Source organism: Pseudophryne corroboree, chromosome 7, assembly GCF_028390025.1.
Source record: "Pseudophryne corroboree isolate aPseCor3 chromosome 7, aPseCor3.hap2, whole genome shotgun sequence".
Lineage (NCBI taxonomy): Eukaryota > Metazoa > Chordata > Amphibia > Anura > Myobatrachidae > Pseudophryne > Pseudophryne corroboree.
Genome location: NC_086450.1, coordinates 488,245,941 through 488,259,842, shown reverse-complemented (window position 1 = coordinate 488,259,842; position 13,902 = coordinate 488,245,941). Strand labels below are relative to the sequence as shown.

General features: G+C 47.1%; 1 protein-coding gene across 1 annotated transcript in view; it reads left to right on the top strand.

Annotated features, from left to right (window-relative positions):
* The window catches only part of LOC134945691 (uncharacterized), a 99,196-nt gene that overhangs the window by 66,957 nt on the left and 18,337 nt on the right, over positions 1-13,902 (top strand). The window contains exons 3-5 of the mRNA XM_063935134.1: positions 8,573-9,018; positions 9,161-9,284; positions 10,489-10,562. Of these exons, the coding sequence (XP_063791204.1) occupies positions 8,700-9,018; positions 9,161-9,284; positions 10,489-10,562 (517 nt within the window). The 5' untranslated portion in view covers positions 8,573-8,699. The remainder of the gene's footprint in view (positions 1-8,572; positions 9,019-9,160; positions 9,285-10,488; positions 10,563-13,902) is intronic.

The following is a 13,902-nucleotide window of genomic DNA, read 5'->3' as shown; positions in this document are numbered from 1 at the left end:
AAGTGGAGGTGATTAGAGATCAGTATACTATCATTAGGGTGGTGTTACCTTGCTCAGGGAGGTTGGCCATGAGATACAAGGCCTAGGATGAATGGGTAGTGGCATCAGGTCCACTGCATTTACAATAGGCACAAATAGTGCAGAATTGGGCAAAGAAAGCTGCTCCCAGAGTGGATCCAGGATATATAATACCTATAAACTCCCTAGGATGAATTGCTTGAGAGAGAACTGCTGGGAGAGTGTAGTGGCCTTGATGACATTGGATGCAGTACGACATTCAATGATGAAGCCCAACCTAATTAGATATGGTGCCAACTGTTCCTGCTGAGAGTTCAACATCATCGTCCATCAATGTACCACAGGTTCTTGTGGTCTGCGAGGACATAGTGAGGGAACTTCAGAAGATGACTCCACTCTGTGAGGGCCGGCGTCTCCTGATCTCTGGTATCTTAGGCAACATTGGCATAAATGAACAGCGTGTAAAGACGGCACACGGGTGATTCTTGTCAGGCATGAAGAGCAGGGCTACTGCACCACTATAGGATGCTCCACATTACTGTATGTACAGTATGGCCTGGGGTCAGCGTCCCGTAGTAAGCGCAAAGTGACGAGTCAGACGCAGTGCCTTTATGCACGCAATTGGCCAATGTTTTTCTATTGCATATGCCTCGGAGTCGCACCACACATGTTCCCGGTTGTCTGTGCACAGATTCCAGCACATTCGTGAGGATCTACCATAGGTCGTGTATGGGGTATTTCTGCCCAGTGACTGGGATGTAAGAGGGGTGGCAATTCCAGTGCACACAGAGGTTGTCTTGCATAATCCTGTATACATATTTCAGTGCACACAGAGGTTGTCTTCCATAATCCTGTATACATATTCCAGTGCACACAGAGGTTGTCTTCCATGATACTGTATATATATTCCAGTGCACACAGAGGTTGTCTTCCATAATCCTCCTGTATACATATCCCAGTGCACACAGAGGTTGTCTTGCATAATCCTGTATACATATCCCAGTGCACACAGAGGTTGTCTTGAATAATCCTGTATACATATTCCAGTGCACACAGAGGTTGTCTTCCATAATCCTGTATACATATTCCAGTGCACACAGAGGTTGTCTAGCATAATCCTGTATACATATCCCACTGCACACAGAGGTTGTCTTCCGTAATCCTGTATATATATCCTAGTGCACACAGAGGTTGTCTTCCATAATCCTGTATACATATTCCAGTGCACACAGAGGTTGTCTAGCATAATCCTGTATACATATCCCACTGCACACAGAGGTTGTCTTCCGTAATCCTGTATATATATCCTAGTGCACACAGAGGTTGTCTTCCATAATCCTGTATACATATCTCAGTGCGCACAGAGGTTGTTTTCCATAATCCTGTATACATATCCCAGTGCACAGAGGTTGTCTTCCATAATCCTGTATACATATTCCAGTGCACACAGAGGTTGTCTTGTATAATCCTGTATACATATTCCAGTGCACACAGAGGTTGTCTTGCATAATCCTGTATATATATTCCAGTGCACACAGAGGTTGTCTTCCATAATCCTGTATACATATCTCAGTGCACACAGAGGTTGTTTTCCATAATCCTGAATACATATCCCAGTGCACAGAGGTTGTCTGTGTTATGAGCCACGGCTGTGGCTCATTCCTGTTTTGCATTTTTGTTATGTATTTTATGTTATACTTCTGTTTATGTTCCCCGTGGGTGTCATGGGGTGCTCGGAGCTCACCGTTAAGGAGGGGATACTGTTATGAACCACAGGTAGTGGTTCATTCCTATATTATGTTTATAAAGTTATCTTGCATGCCAGGATTTCCTGTTGCTCTGTTTTAGAATGCTCTTGTCTGCTGCCGCTGGTGAGTCTGCGTAATTGCAGCTTGTTCCCATGTGTTCAGCCTCACCTGGCTGCTAATTGCATCTTGTCAGTTGGACTCATGCAACAGGGCAGCTGCATGGGATTATTAATTAGGCCTCTCTGTTATATGCTGGCTGAGTGCAGTTCGCAGATGCTGGTGATATTTCTTGGTTTTCAGTCTGCTTGAAGTCTGACCTGGTTCCTGCCAGTCCCTGAGCTCCTGTATAGCAGTGTCTGACTAGCTGCTTCCTGTGTTGATTCCTGTGTCAGTCCCTGTGTCGATTCCTGTGTCGATTCCCAGCCGTGAGGTCCAGTGGCTTTGCCTATCCCTGGTCAAGTTCCTGGTTTCCTGGGATCCACCGGTCTGTCGTTTGGGATTCTGCCTGTCCTCCAGTTCTGAGAGTGTGTCGGCATCATTGAGGGTTCCTGTCCGTTTGCCAGTATTCGTACCGGTTCCGTGAGTAGCGGCACTGTCACGTCCGTTGGCCTAGGCCGCTATATTTCATTATTGTTTCTGTCCCTGGTGTTTTGCAGAGGGTTCTGCTTGTGCTGTCACCGCCGGTACACAAGGATATTGTGTCGGCGTGTGATCAGCATTTCCTTTGTTGTTATTTTCCTTTGGCGGTTTCTCCGCACATACTTTAGGTTTTTAGTTAGCCTGTAGCCCCTGGCCTGTTTGCTTAGTTAGAGGGCCTCTTGTTATCATCCTGTCTCGGATTTCCCTTTGTCTCTCACTAAGACCGGGGGGCACCGGAGTTGGGCAGACATAATCCGCCTTTCAAACGTGGCTGCCAGGGGCTCAAGAAACCATAGTCTCGCAAGGGATTTCTGACAGCACGGGTGAGACAACAGAGTTAGGGCGCCAGGGGCTATTCCCTTTCCATTCCCCTTTCCCAGCGTTATGTCCTGGTGCTCTGGACTCACTTCATGAGCATCTCCCTTGTTCTGAGCATCAGGAACCTAACATTATCACCAGCTATACCACAAAAAAGAAATAAAACTTTTTTTTCATTTTTGGCCCAGTCCAGTGTCTAGTCTAGAATTCAGTGTTTAGAGATCCAGTTCGGTGTTTAGAGATCCGGTCCGGTGTTTAGAGATCCAGTCCGGTGTTTAGAGATCCAGTCCGGTGTTTAAAAAGAAAAAAAAAATTAGTCTTGCCTTGTCTAGTCTTGCCTTGTCTAGTCTTGCCTTGTCTAGTCTTGCCTTGTCTTGTCTAGTCTTGCCTTGTCTAGTCTTGCCTTGTCTAGTCTTGCCTTGCCTAGTCTTGCCTTGTCTAGTCTTGCCTTGTCTAGTCTTGCCTTGTCTAGTCTTGCCTTGTCTAGTTTTAAATCCTCCTATGTCTACTATGCAAGCCCTGCAGGCATCTCTCGCTGCCCTGAACTCTGCATTCAGTGCTTTGAGACCAGAGCGACTAGAAGTTTTGCAGCTATCCCTGAAGCAACTGCAAAACCTTCTGACTAAAATCTTGCTCATCTTGCCAGAAGTCGTTGAGAGTAAATATATCTCTAAAGAGACTCTAGTTCACAGTATGGTGACAAGAGAACCCTCTGGTTTAATTGAATAGAAAAGGTTTAAAAGTTTTCTGCGGCCCAGGCTCTCAGAAGAGGAGCGTCTGCGTCGCAGAAACTTAAACTTATGCCTATATTGTGGGAGTTTAGGCCACTATCTGCAGACCTGTGAGTTGCGCAAGCCGAAGTGTGGTGACGAGTCTTGCCCTCTGGCCAAGTTGAGTCAGGATACAAGATCTACTCCTGTCTCTACTGTGGCAGAGGTACTTGTCACACAACCCACACTAAAAAGCTCTCTGTCCTATAATTGGGGTCCTTGGGCAAGGGAGCCCCATTATAGATTCAGGAATCAAAAGAGAATGTTTCTCTCCTCTCTTGAGGTTCCTGTTGAAGCAGAGTTGCAAGCCCCTGGAGTGGTGCCCGTAGCCCAGGGTCCTGGAGTGGTGCCCGTAGCCCAGGGTCCTGGAGTGGTGCCCGTAGCCCAGGGTCCTGGAGTGGTGCCCGTAGCCCAGGGTGCTGGTGCGGTGCCTGATGCCCAGGGTGCTGGTGCAGTGCCTGATGCCCAGGGTGCTGGTGCGGTGCCCGATACCCAGGATGCTGGTGCGGTGCCCGATGCCCAGGGTGCTGGTGCGGTGCCCGATGCCCAGGGTGCTGGTGCGGTGCCCGATGCCCAGGGTGCTGGTGCGGTACCCGATGCCCAGAATGCTGGAGCGGTACCCGATGCCCAAGCTTATAGAGGGACATCAAATACTGTAGCTCAGGTTTCCACACCAGAAGGGGTCTCAGAAGCTGTTACCCCAGGTAGGGACTTGAAGAGCGTAACCCCAGAAAGGTTACCTAAAACCATTATGCTAGAAGAGAACTCGAGAAGCAAAACCCCAGAAGGGATATTTGAAGTAATATCCCCAAGTGGGGTCTCGAGAGACGCAGCCCCAAAGAAGGGTCTAGAAGTCGCTTCCCCAGGAAAGAACTTAAGAAGCATAGCATTAGTGGAGGATCTGAACGTTATTGCTTCAGCAAAAGTCCCGGAAGTAATAGTCCCGGGAGAACTTTCGATAATTATCGATTCAGAGAGGGAGGCCGATGGCCCGATCCCAGTCAGGGAGGCCAACGGCCCGGTCCCAGTAAAAGAATCCGAGGTGCTGACCCCAGCGGGGTTCCCGGAGGCCACTGCCCCAGCGAGGTTCCCGGAGGCCACTGCCCCAGCGGGGTTCCCGGAGGCCACTGCCCCAGCGGGGTTCCCGGAGGCCACTGCCCCAGCGGGGTTCCCGGAGGCCACTGCCCCAGCGGGGTTCCCAAAAGTCACTGCCCCGGGTGGGGTTCCCGAAAGTCACTGCCCCGGGTGGGGTTCAGAAAGTCACTGCCCCGGGTGGGGTTCAGAAAGTCACTGCCCCGGGTGGGGTTCAGAAAGTCACTGCCCCGGGTGGGGTTCAGAAAGTCACTGCACTGGGTGGGGTTCAGAAAGTCACTGCCCCGGGTGGGGTTCAGAGAGTCTCAGCTTCGAGTAAGGTCAATAGTCACCAGGTCCTAGCAAAGCACTCCAGTCAGTCAGATGAGAAGGAAACAGATCCTGACTCTGATATCTCAACATCCATAACCTTTGATGGGGACTTAGCCCAATTTCTGGCGCTTTTCAAACACTATTACACTATTATGTTGTCTAGACCATTTCTGGGCATCACTCCAGAGAACCTTGTGCTCTATCTGATTTATTCTTTTAGAGGAGAGCCTTTTGAGTGGGCGACCAGCCTAATGAAAGCTGAAGATCCCATTCTTCAGGATCCCCCAGCATTCAGTGACGCAATTATTAAAAGATATGGTTCTAAAGAAATTGGTTCAGGTTCCTCTAGGTCACCCGTCTTATATGCTGAGAGTCCATCAAATACTGTAAACTCAGCACAAGAGTCTCAGCCCGTTGTTTTGACTGCAGGATGTGCTTTTCTGACTTCTTCTAATAATAGTACTTTGCCAGAAAGTTCAGCTCCCAAGGGTAAGAGACCTGTCTCTGATTTGAACGCAGCCTTGCTGGGTGGTACCATCAGTTCAGACAATGTTTGGGGAATTACCTTGGTCAGACCTAAAGAGCTTTGTAAAAAGAAGAAGAAGAAAAATAAATAATTTTTGACTCTTGCCTTGATAAAAAAAAAGATTTTTTTCCCCTTGTCTTGTGTCCAGTGGCCACCATCAAGGGGAGGGCACTGTTACAAGTTGTTGCTACAGCTTGTTTTTGTTTTCTTGTCTGTTAGACCAGTGTGTCAGGTTTTTTTTTTTTTGTATCCCTTGTTCTGGATAGTCTGAATTTTGGGGTCTTTTGACCCCTCCTCAAGGGGGGGGGGTAATGTTATGAGCCACGGCTGTGGCTCATTCCTGTTTTGCATTTTTGTTATGTATTTTATGTTATACTTCTGTTTATGTTCCCCGTGGGTGTCATGGGGTGCTCGGAGCTCACCGTTAAGGAGGGGATACTGTTATGAACCACAGGTAGTGGTTCATTCCTATATTATGTTTATAAAGTTATCTTGCATGCCAGGATTTCCTGTTGCTCTGTTTTAGAATGCTCTTGTCTGCTGCCGCTGGAGAGTCTGCGTAATTGCAGCTTGTTCCCATGTGTTCAGCCTCACCTGGCTGCTAATTGCATCTTGTCATTTGGACTCGTGCAACAGGGCAGCTGCATGGGATTATTAATTAGGCCTCTCTGTTATATGCTGGCTGAGTGCAGTTCGCAGATGCTGGTGATATTTCTTGGTTTTCAGTCTGCTTGAAGTCTGACCTGGTTCCTGCCAGTCCCTGAGCTCCTGTATAGCAGTGTCTGACTAGCTGCTTCCTGTGTTGATTCCTGTGTCAGTTCCTGTGTCTGATCCCGTGTCCTGCTGTTAGGCGTTCCAGCCGTGAGGTCCAGTGGCTTTGCCTATCCCTGGTCAAGTTCCTGGTTTCCTGGGATCCACCGGTCTGTCGTTTGGGATTCTGCCTGTCCTCCAGTTCTGAGAGTGTGTGTCGGCATCATTGAGGGTTCCTGTCCGTTTGCCAGTATTCGTACCGGTTCCGTGAGTAGCGGCACTGTCGCGTCCATTGGCCTAGGCCGCTATATTTCATTATTGTTTCTGTCCCTGGTGTTTTGCAGAGGGTTCTGCTTGTGCTGTCACCGCCGGTACACAAGGGTATTGTGTCGGCGTGTGATCAGCATTTCCTTTGTTGTTATTTTCCTTTGGCGGTTTCTCCGCACATACTTTAGGTTTTTAGTTAGCGTGTAGCCCCTGGCCTGTTTGCTTAGTTAGAGGGCCCCTTGTTATCACCCTGTCTTGGATTTCCCTTTGTTTCTCACTAAGACAGGGGGGCACCGGAGTTGGGCAGACATAATCCGCCTTTCAAACGTGGCTGCCATGGGCTCAAGAAACCATAGTCTCGCAAGGGATTTCTGACAGCACGGGTGAGACAACAGAGTTAGGGCGCCAGGGGCTATTCCCTTTCCATTCCCCTTTCCCAGCGTTATGTCCTGGTGCTCTGGACTCACTTCATGAGCATCTCCCTTGTTCTGAGCACCAGGAACCTAACAGTCTGCCATAATCCTGTATACATATTCCAGGGCACACAGAGGTTTTCTTCTATAATCCTGTATATATATATTCCAGTGCACACAGAGGTTGTCTTGCATAATCCTGTATACATATCCCAGTGCACAGAGAGGTTGTCTTCCATAATACTGTATACATATCCCAGTGCAAACAGAGGTTGTTTTCCATAATCCTGTATACGTATCCCAGTGCACACAGAGGTTGTCTTGAATAATCCTGTATACATATTCCAGTGCACACAGAGGTTGTCTTCCATAATACTGTATACATATTCCAGTGCACACAGAGGTTGTCTTCCATAATACTGTATACATATTCCAGTGCACACAGAGGTTGTCTTCCATAATCCAGTATACATATCCCAGTGCACACAGAGGTTGTCTTCCATAATACTGTATACATATTCCAGTGCACACAGAGGTTGTCTTGCATAATCCTGTATACATATTCCAGTGCACACAGAGGTTGTCTTCCATAATACTGTATACATATTCCAGTGCACACAGAGGTTGTCTTGCATAATCCTGTATACATATCCCACTGCACACAGAGGTTGTCTTCCATAATCCTGTATATATATCCTAGTGCACACAGAGGTTGTCTTCCATAATCCTGTATACATATCCCAGTGCACAGAGGTTGTCTTCCATAATCCTGTATACATATTCCAGTGCACACAGAGGTTGTCTTCCATAATCCTGTATACATATTCCAGTGCACACAGAGGTTGTCTTGCATAATCCTGTTTATATATTCCAGTGCACACAGAGGTTGTCTTTCATAATCCTGTATATATATTCCAGTGCACACAGAGGTTGTCTAACTTGCATAATCCTGTATACATATTCCAGTGCACACAGAGGTTGTCTTCCATAATCCTGTATATATATTCCAGTGCACACAGAGGTTGTCTTGCATAATCCTGTATGCATATTCCAGTGCTCACAGGTTGTCTTCCATAATCCTGTATACATATTCCAGTGCACACAGAGGTTGTTTTCCATAATCCTGTATACATATCCCACTGCACACAGAGGTTGTCTTCCGTAATCCTGTATACATATCCCAGTGCACACAGGTTGTCTTCCATAATCCTGTATACATATTCCAGTGCACACAGAGGTTGTTTTCCATAATCCTGTATACGTATCCCAGTGCACACAGAGGTTGTTTTCCATAATCCTGTATACGTATCCCAGTGCACACAGAGGTTGTCTTGAATAATCCTGTATACATATTCCAGTGCACACAGAGGTTGTCTTCCATAATCCTGTATACATATTCCAGTGCACACAGGTTGTCTTCCATAATCCTGTATACATATTCCAGTGCACACAGAGGTTGTCTTCCATAATCCTGTATACATATTCCAGTGCACACAGAGGTTGTCTTCCATAATCCTGTATACATATTCCAGTGCACACAGAGGTTGTCTTCCATAATCCTTTATACATATCCCAGTTCACACAGAGGTTGTCTTGCATAATCCTCCTGTATACATATCCCAGTGCACACAGAGGTTGTCATGATAACTTTTGTAATACTTGTTTTGTAGAATAACAACACTAATGACTGTAAATGACTTTGCTTATCTCAAATTACAGTATAAATGAACAGTACTGTTGGCTGCTTTCACTTTTGGCTTCACCGAGCTCTATATAAGGGCAGCAGTTTTCTTACGTCTCATTCCCTGTGAGCACCTACAGTCAGAACAACCTACAGTAATCAGAGATGGCGACAATACCTGAGATGACGCGGTATATCAATAACTTCAGCCTAGATGATTGCCCCAGAGGTAATCAGGGTTTTACCCGCGTTCTTCTCCAACTTTTTGGCTTCTTAGGACATGGGAAGTCATCGTTCATCAACACCTGCAAGTATGTCCTAGAAGACGGAGAGTTTAAGACTTACGCAGATGTGACAGTGTCAGACGGAGGTAACACCACAGCGCGCATCACTTATCCACTGACGGACACGCTGACGCTAGTGGACAACCGCGGAGCCTCCGTCATGAACAGCTATGAAATAGGGGAAATTTTTGCCCAACTAGGTAAATAGGAAATCTTGTACATATAACAATTCATTTAAGTTATTCCGATTGTTGTATTATTGCATTTTAAAGAATGTTCTTCATTGTGCGTCTTGCGGCAATGACGTAACTGAGAATAACATTTAATTTAAACTGTCTTCAGGGAATTTTCTACCTTTTAATGAAGAAATTGCATGGAGTGAAGGATTTAAACTTGTGGACAAAATAGTGGAGTCAGAACAATTGGTGAAAGCGTCTGACTTTATCTTTCCAATATTTGTGTACAGGTAAGAGACCATTGTGTCGCCATTAAATGGTACTATTCTTTCACATTGTAAAGAGGACAGGGGCAGTGACATGATGTGAGGAAGGGGATGGAAGCAGCAGGAAGCCACAGACTGAGAGTTATATAGTGGGAGGAGCAGGGTCCTCAGCAGCACAGAGTATATCAGGAGATGAGTGATGTGTCAGTGAGGACAGGGCTGCATGTGACAGGGGCAGTGACATGATGTGAGGAAGGGGATGGAAGCAGCAGGGAGACACAGAATGAGAGTTATATAGTGGGAGGAGCAGGGTCCCCAGCAGCACAGAGTATATCAGGAGATGAGTGATGTGTGAGGACAGGGCTGCATGTGACAGGGGCAGTGACATGATGTGAGGAGGGGAATGGAGGCAGCAGGAAGCCACAGAATGAGAGTTATATAGTGTGAGGAGCAGGGTCCCCAGCAGCACAGAGTATATCAGGAGATGAGTGATGTGTCAGTGAGGACAGGGCTGCATGTGACAGGGGCAGTGACATGATGTGAGGAAGGGGATGGAAGCAGCAGGAAGCCACAGACTGAGAGTTATATAGTGGGAGGAGCAGGGATCCCCAGCAGCACAGAGCATATCAGGAGATGAGTAATGTGTCAGTGAGTACAGGGCTGCATGTGACAGGGGCAGTGACATGGTGTGAGGAAGGGGATGGAAGCAGCAGGGAGACACAGAATGAGAGTTATATAGTGGGAGGAGCAGGGTCCCCAGCAGCACAGAGTATATCAGGAGATGAGTGATGTGTCAGTGAGGACAGGGCTGCATATGACAGGGGCAGTGACACGATGTGAGAATGGAGATGGAGGCAGCAGGAAGCCACAGTCTGAGAGTTATATAGTAGGAGGAGCAGGGTCCCCAGCAGCACAGAGTATATCAGGAGGTGAGTGATGAGTCAGTGAGGACAGGACTGCATGTGACAGGGGTAGTGACATGATGTGAGGAGGGGAATGGAGGCAGCAGGAAGCCACAGACTGAGAGTTATATAGTGGGAGGAGCAGGGTCCCCAGCAGGAGATGAGTAATGTGTCAGTGAGGACAGGGCTGCATGTGACAGGGGCAGTGACATGATGTAATGAGTCTTTTTTTATTCAGGAATAGGATGTTTTATATATATATATATATATATATATATATATAAAAAATAAAAAATAAAAAGTTTACAAGCCTGTGTTTACTTTAGTGTGAAGAAAGGAATGAATCCCGCAGAAAAAGATGAATTAAAAGAATTGCTGACCACAGTTACACAACTGACAGGTAAATTAAATACCACATACAACACCTTAACCCTGTGATTTTCAACCTTTTTAAACTCGTGGCACACTAAACTAGATTATAAAATTGCCAAGGCACACCAGTTTTTTAAATCAAATATAATACTTATAATAACATATATCAACATATTATTCAAATATATGTTGATATTTGTTATTATTTCACTTAAAATAAGTAGAAATAATGGTTTTACTTACATAAGAATATCAGTTGGAAACCTGTGCTTGGTGCAGTCTTTTGTCCGAAGACGTACGGTTGACAAGCATACCCCCAAGTCCTCCTCCAATGATTGAAGCGTAGACCTGTTCTTACTCTCCATGGTGTTCATAGGAATAAAGCCAGACTCACACAGATGTCCACATTGTAATTCCACACACCTGCCCCCCCCAGCGTAATTATACACACATGCCCCCATTGTAATTCCACACACCTGCCCCCCCAGCGTAATTATACACACATGCCCCCATTGTAATTCCACACACCTGCCCCCCCAGCGTAATTATATACACATGCCCCCATTGTAATTCCACACACCTGCCCCCCCAGCGTAATTATATACACATGCCCCCATTATAATTCCACACACCTGCCCCCCCAGCGTAATTATATACACACATGCCTTCACTGTAATTCCACACACCGCCCCCCCCAGCGTAATTATACACACATGCCTTCACTGTAATTCCACACACCGCCCCCCCCAGCGTAATTATACACACATGCCCCCATTGTAATTCCACACACCTGCCCCCCCCAGCGTAATTATACACACATGCCCCCATTGTAATTCCACACATCTGCCCCCCCAGCGTAATTATATACACATGCCCCCATTGTAATTCCACACACCTGCCCCCCCAGCGTAATTATATACACACATGCCGTCACTGTAATTCCACACACCTGCCCCCCCGGCGTAATTATACTCACATGCCCCATTGTAATTCCACACACCTGCCCCCCCCCAGCGTAATTATACACACATGCCCCCATTGTAATTCCACACACCTGCCCCCCCAGCGTAATTATACCCACATGCCCCATTGTAATTCCACACACCTGCCCCCCCCAGCGTAATTATACACACATGCCCCCATTGTAATTCCACACACCTGCCCCCCCAGCGTAATTATACACACATGCCCCCATTGTAATTCCACACACCTGACCCCCCAGCGTAATTATACTCACATGCCCCATTGTAATTCCACACACCTGCCCCCCCAGCGTAATTATATACACACATGCCTTCACTGTAATTCCACACACCTGCCCCCCCAGCGTAATTATACACACATGCCCCCATTGTAATTCCACACACCTGCCACCCAGCGTAATTATACTCACATGCCCCCATTGTAATTCCACACACCTGCCCCCCCAGCGTAATTATATACACACATGCCTTCACTGTAATTCCACACACCTGCCCCCACAGCGTAATTATACACACATGCTCCCATTGTAATTCCACACACCTGCTACCCCAGCGTTATTATACACAAATGAACCCATTGTAATTCCACACACCTGCCCCCACAGCGTAATTATACACACATGCCCCCATTGTAATTCCACACACCTGCCACCCCAGCGTAATTATATACACATGCCTGCATTGTAATTCCACACACCTGCCCCCCAGAGTAATTATACACACATGCCCCCACTGTAATTCCTCACACCTGCCACCCAGCGTAATTATATACACACATGCCCCCATTGTAATTCCACACACCTGCCCCCCCAGCGTAATTATACACACATGCCCGCATTGTAATTCCACACACCTGCCCCCCCAGAGTAATTATACACACATGCCCCCATTGTAATTCCACACACCTGCCACCCAAGGGTAATTATACACACATGCCCCCACTGTAATTCCTCACACCTGCCACCCAGCGTAATTATACTTACATGCCCCCATTGTAATTCCACACACCTGCCCCCCCAGCGTAATTATATACACACATGCCTTCACTGTAATTCCACACACCTGCCCCCCCCAGCGTAATTATACACACATGCCCGCATTGTAATTCCACACACCTGCCCCCCCAGAGTAATTTTACACACATGCCTCCATTGTAATTCCACACACCTGCCCCCCCAGCGTAATTATACACACATGCCCCCACTGTAATTCCACACACCTGCCCCCCCAGAGTAATTTTACACACATGCCTCCATTGTAATTCCACACACCTGCCCCCCCAGAGTAATTATACACACATGCCCCCATTGTAATTCCACACACCTGCCCCCCCAGAGTAATTTTACACACATGCCTCCATTGTAATTCCACACACCTGCCCCCCCAGCGTAATTATACACACATGCCCCCATTGTAATTCCACACACCTGCCCCCCCAGAGTAATTTTACACACATACCTCCATTGTAATTCCACACACCTGCCCCCCCAGCGTAATTATACACACATGCCCCCACTGTAATTCCTCACACCTGCCACCCAGCGTAATTATACTTACATGCCCCCATTGTAATTCCACACACCTGCCCCCACAGCATAATTATACACACATGCTCCCATTGTAATTCCACACACCTGCCACCCCAGCGTTATTATACACAAATGAACCCATTGTAATTCCACACACCTGCCCCCACAGCGTAATTATACACACATGCCCCCATTGTAATTCCAAACACCTGCCACCCCAAAGTAATTATACTCACATGCCCCCATTGTAATTCCTCACACCTGCCACCCAGCGTAATTATACACACATGCCCCCATTGTAATTCCACACACCTGCCCCCCCAGCGTAATTATACACACATGCCTCCATTGTAATTCCTCACTCCTGCCCCCCAGCATAATTATACACACATGTCCCCATTGTAATTCCACACACCACCCCAGCGTAATTATACTCACATGCCCCATTGTAATTCCACACACCTGCCACCCCAGCGTAATTATACACACATGCCCCCATTGTAATTCCTCACTCCTGCCCCCCAGCATAATTATACACACATGTCCCCATTGTAATTCCACACACTTACCACCCCAGCGTAATTATACTCACATGCCCCATTGTAATTCCACACACCTGCCACCCCAGCGTAATTATACTCACATGCCCCCATTGTAATTCCACACACATGCCACCCCAGCGTAATTATACTCACATGCCCCATTGTAATTCCACACACCTGCCCCCCAGCGTAATTATACACACATGCCCCCATTGTAATTCCACACACCTGCCACCCAGCGTAATTATACACGCATGCCCCCCTTAATTATGCCACACACATGCCCTTAATTATATTTCCACACCAGCTCCCCA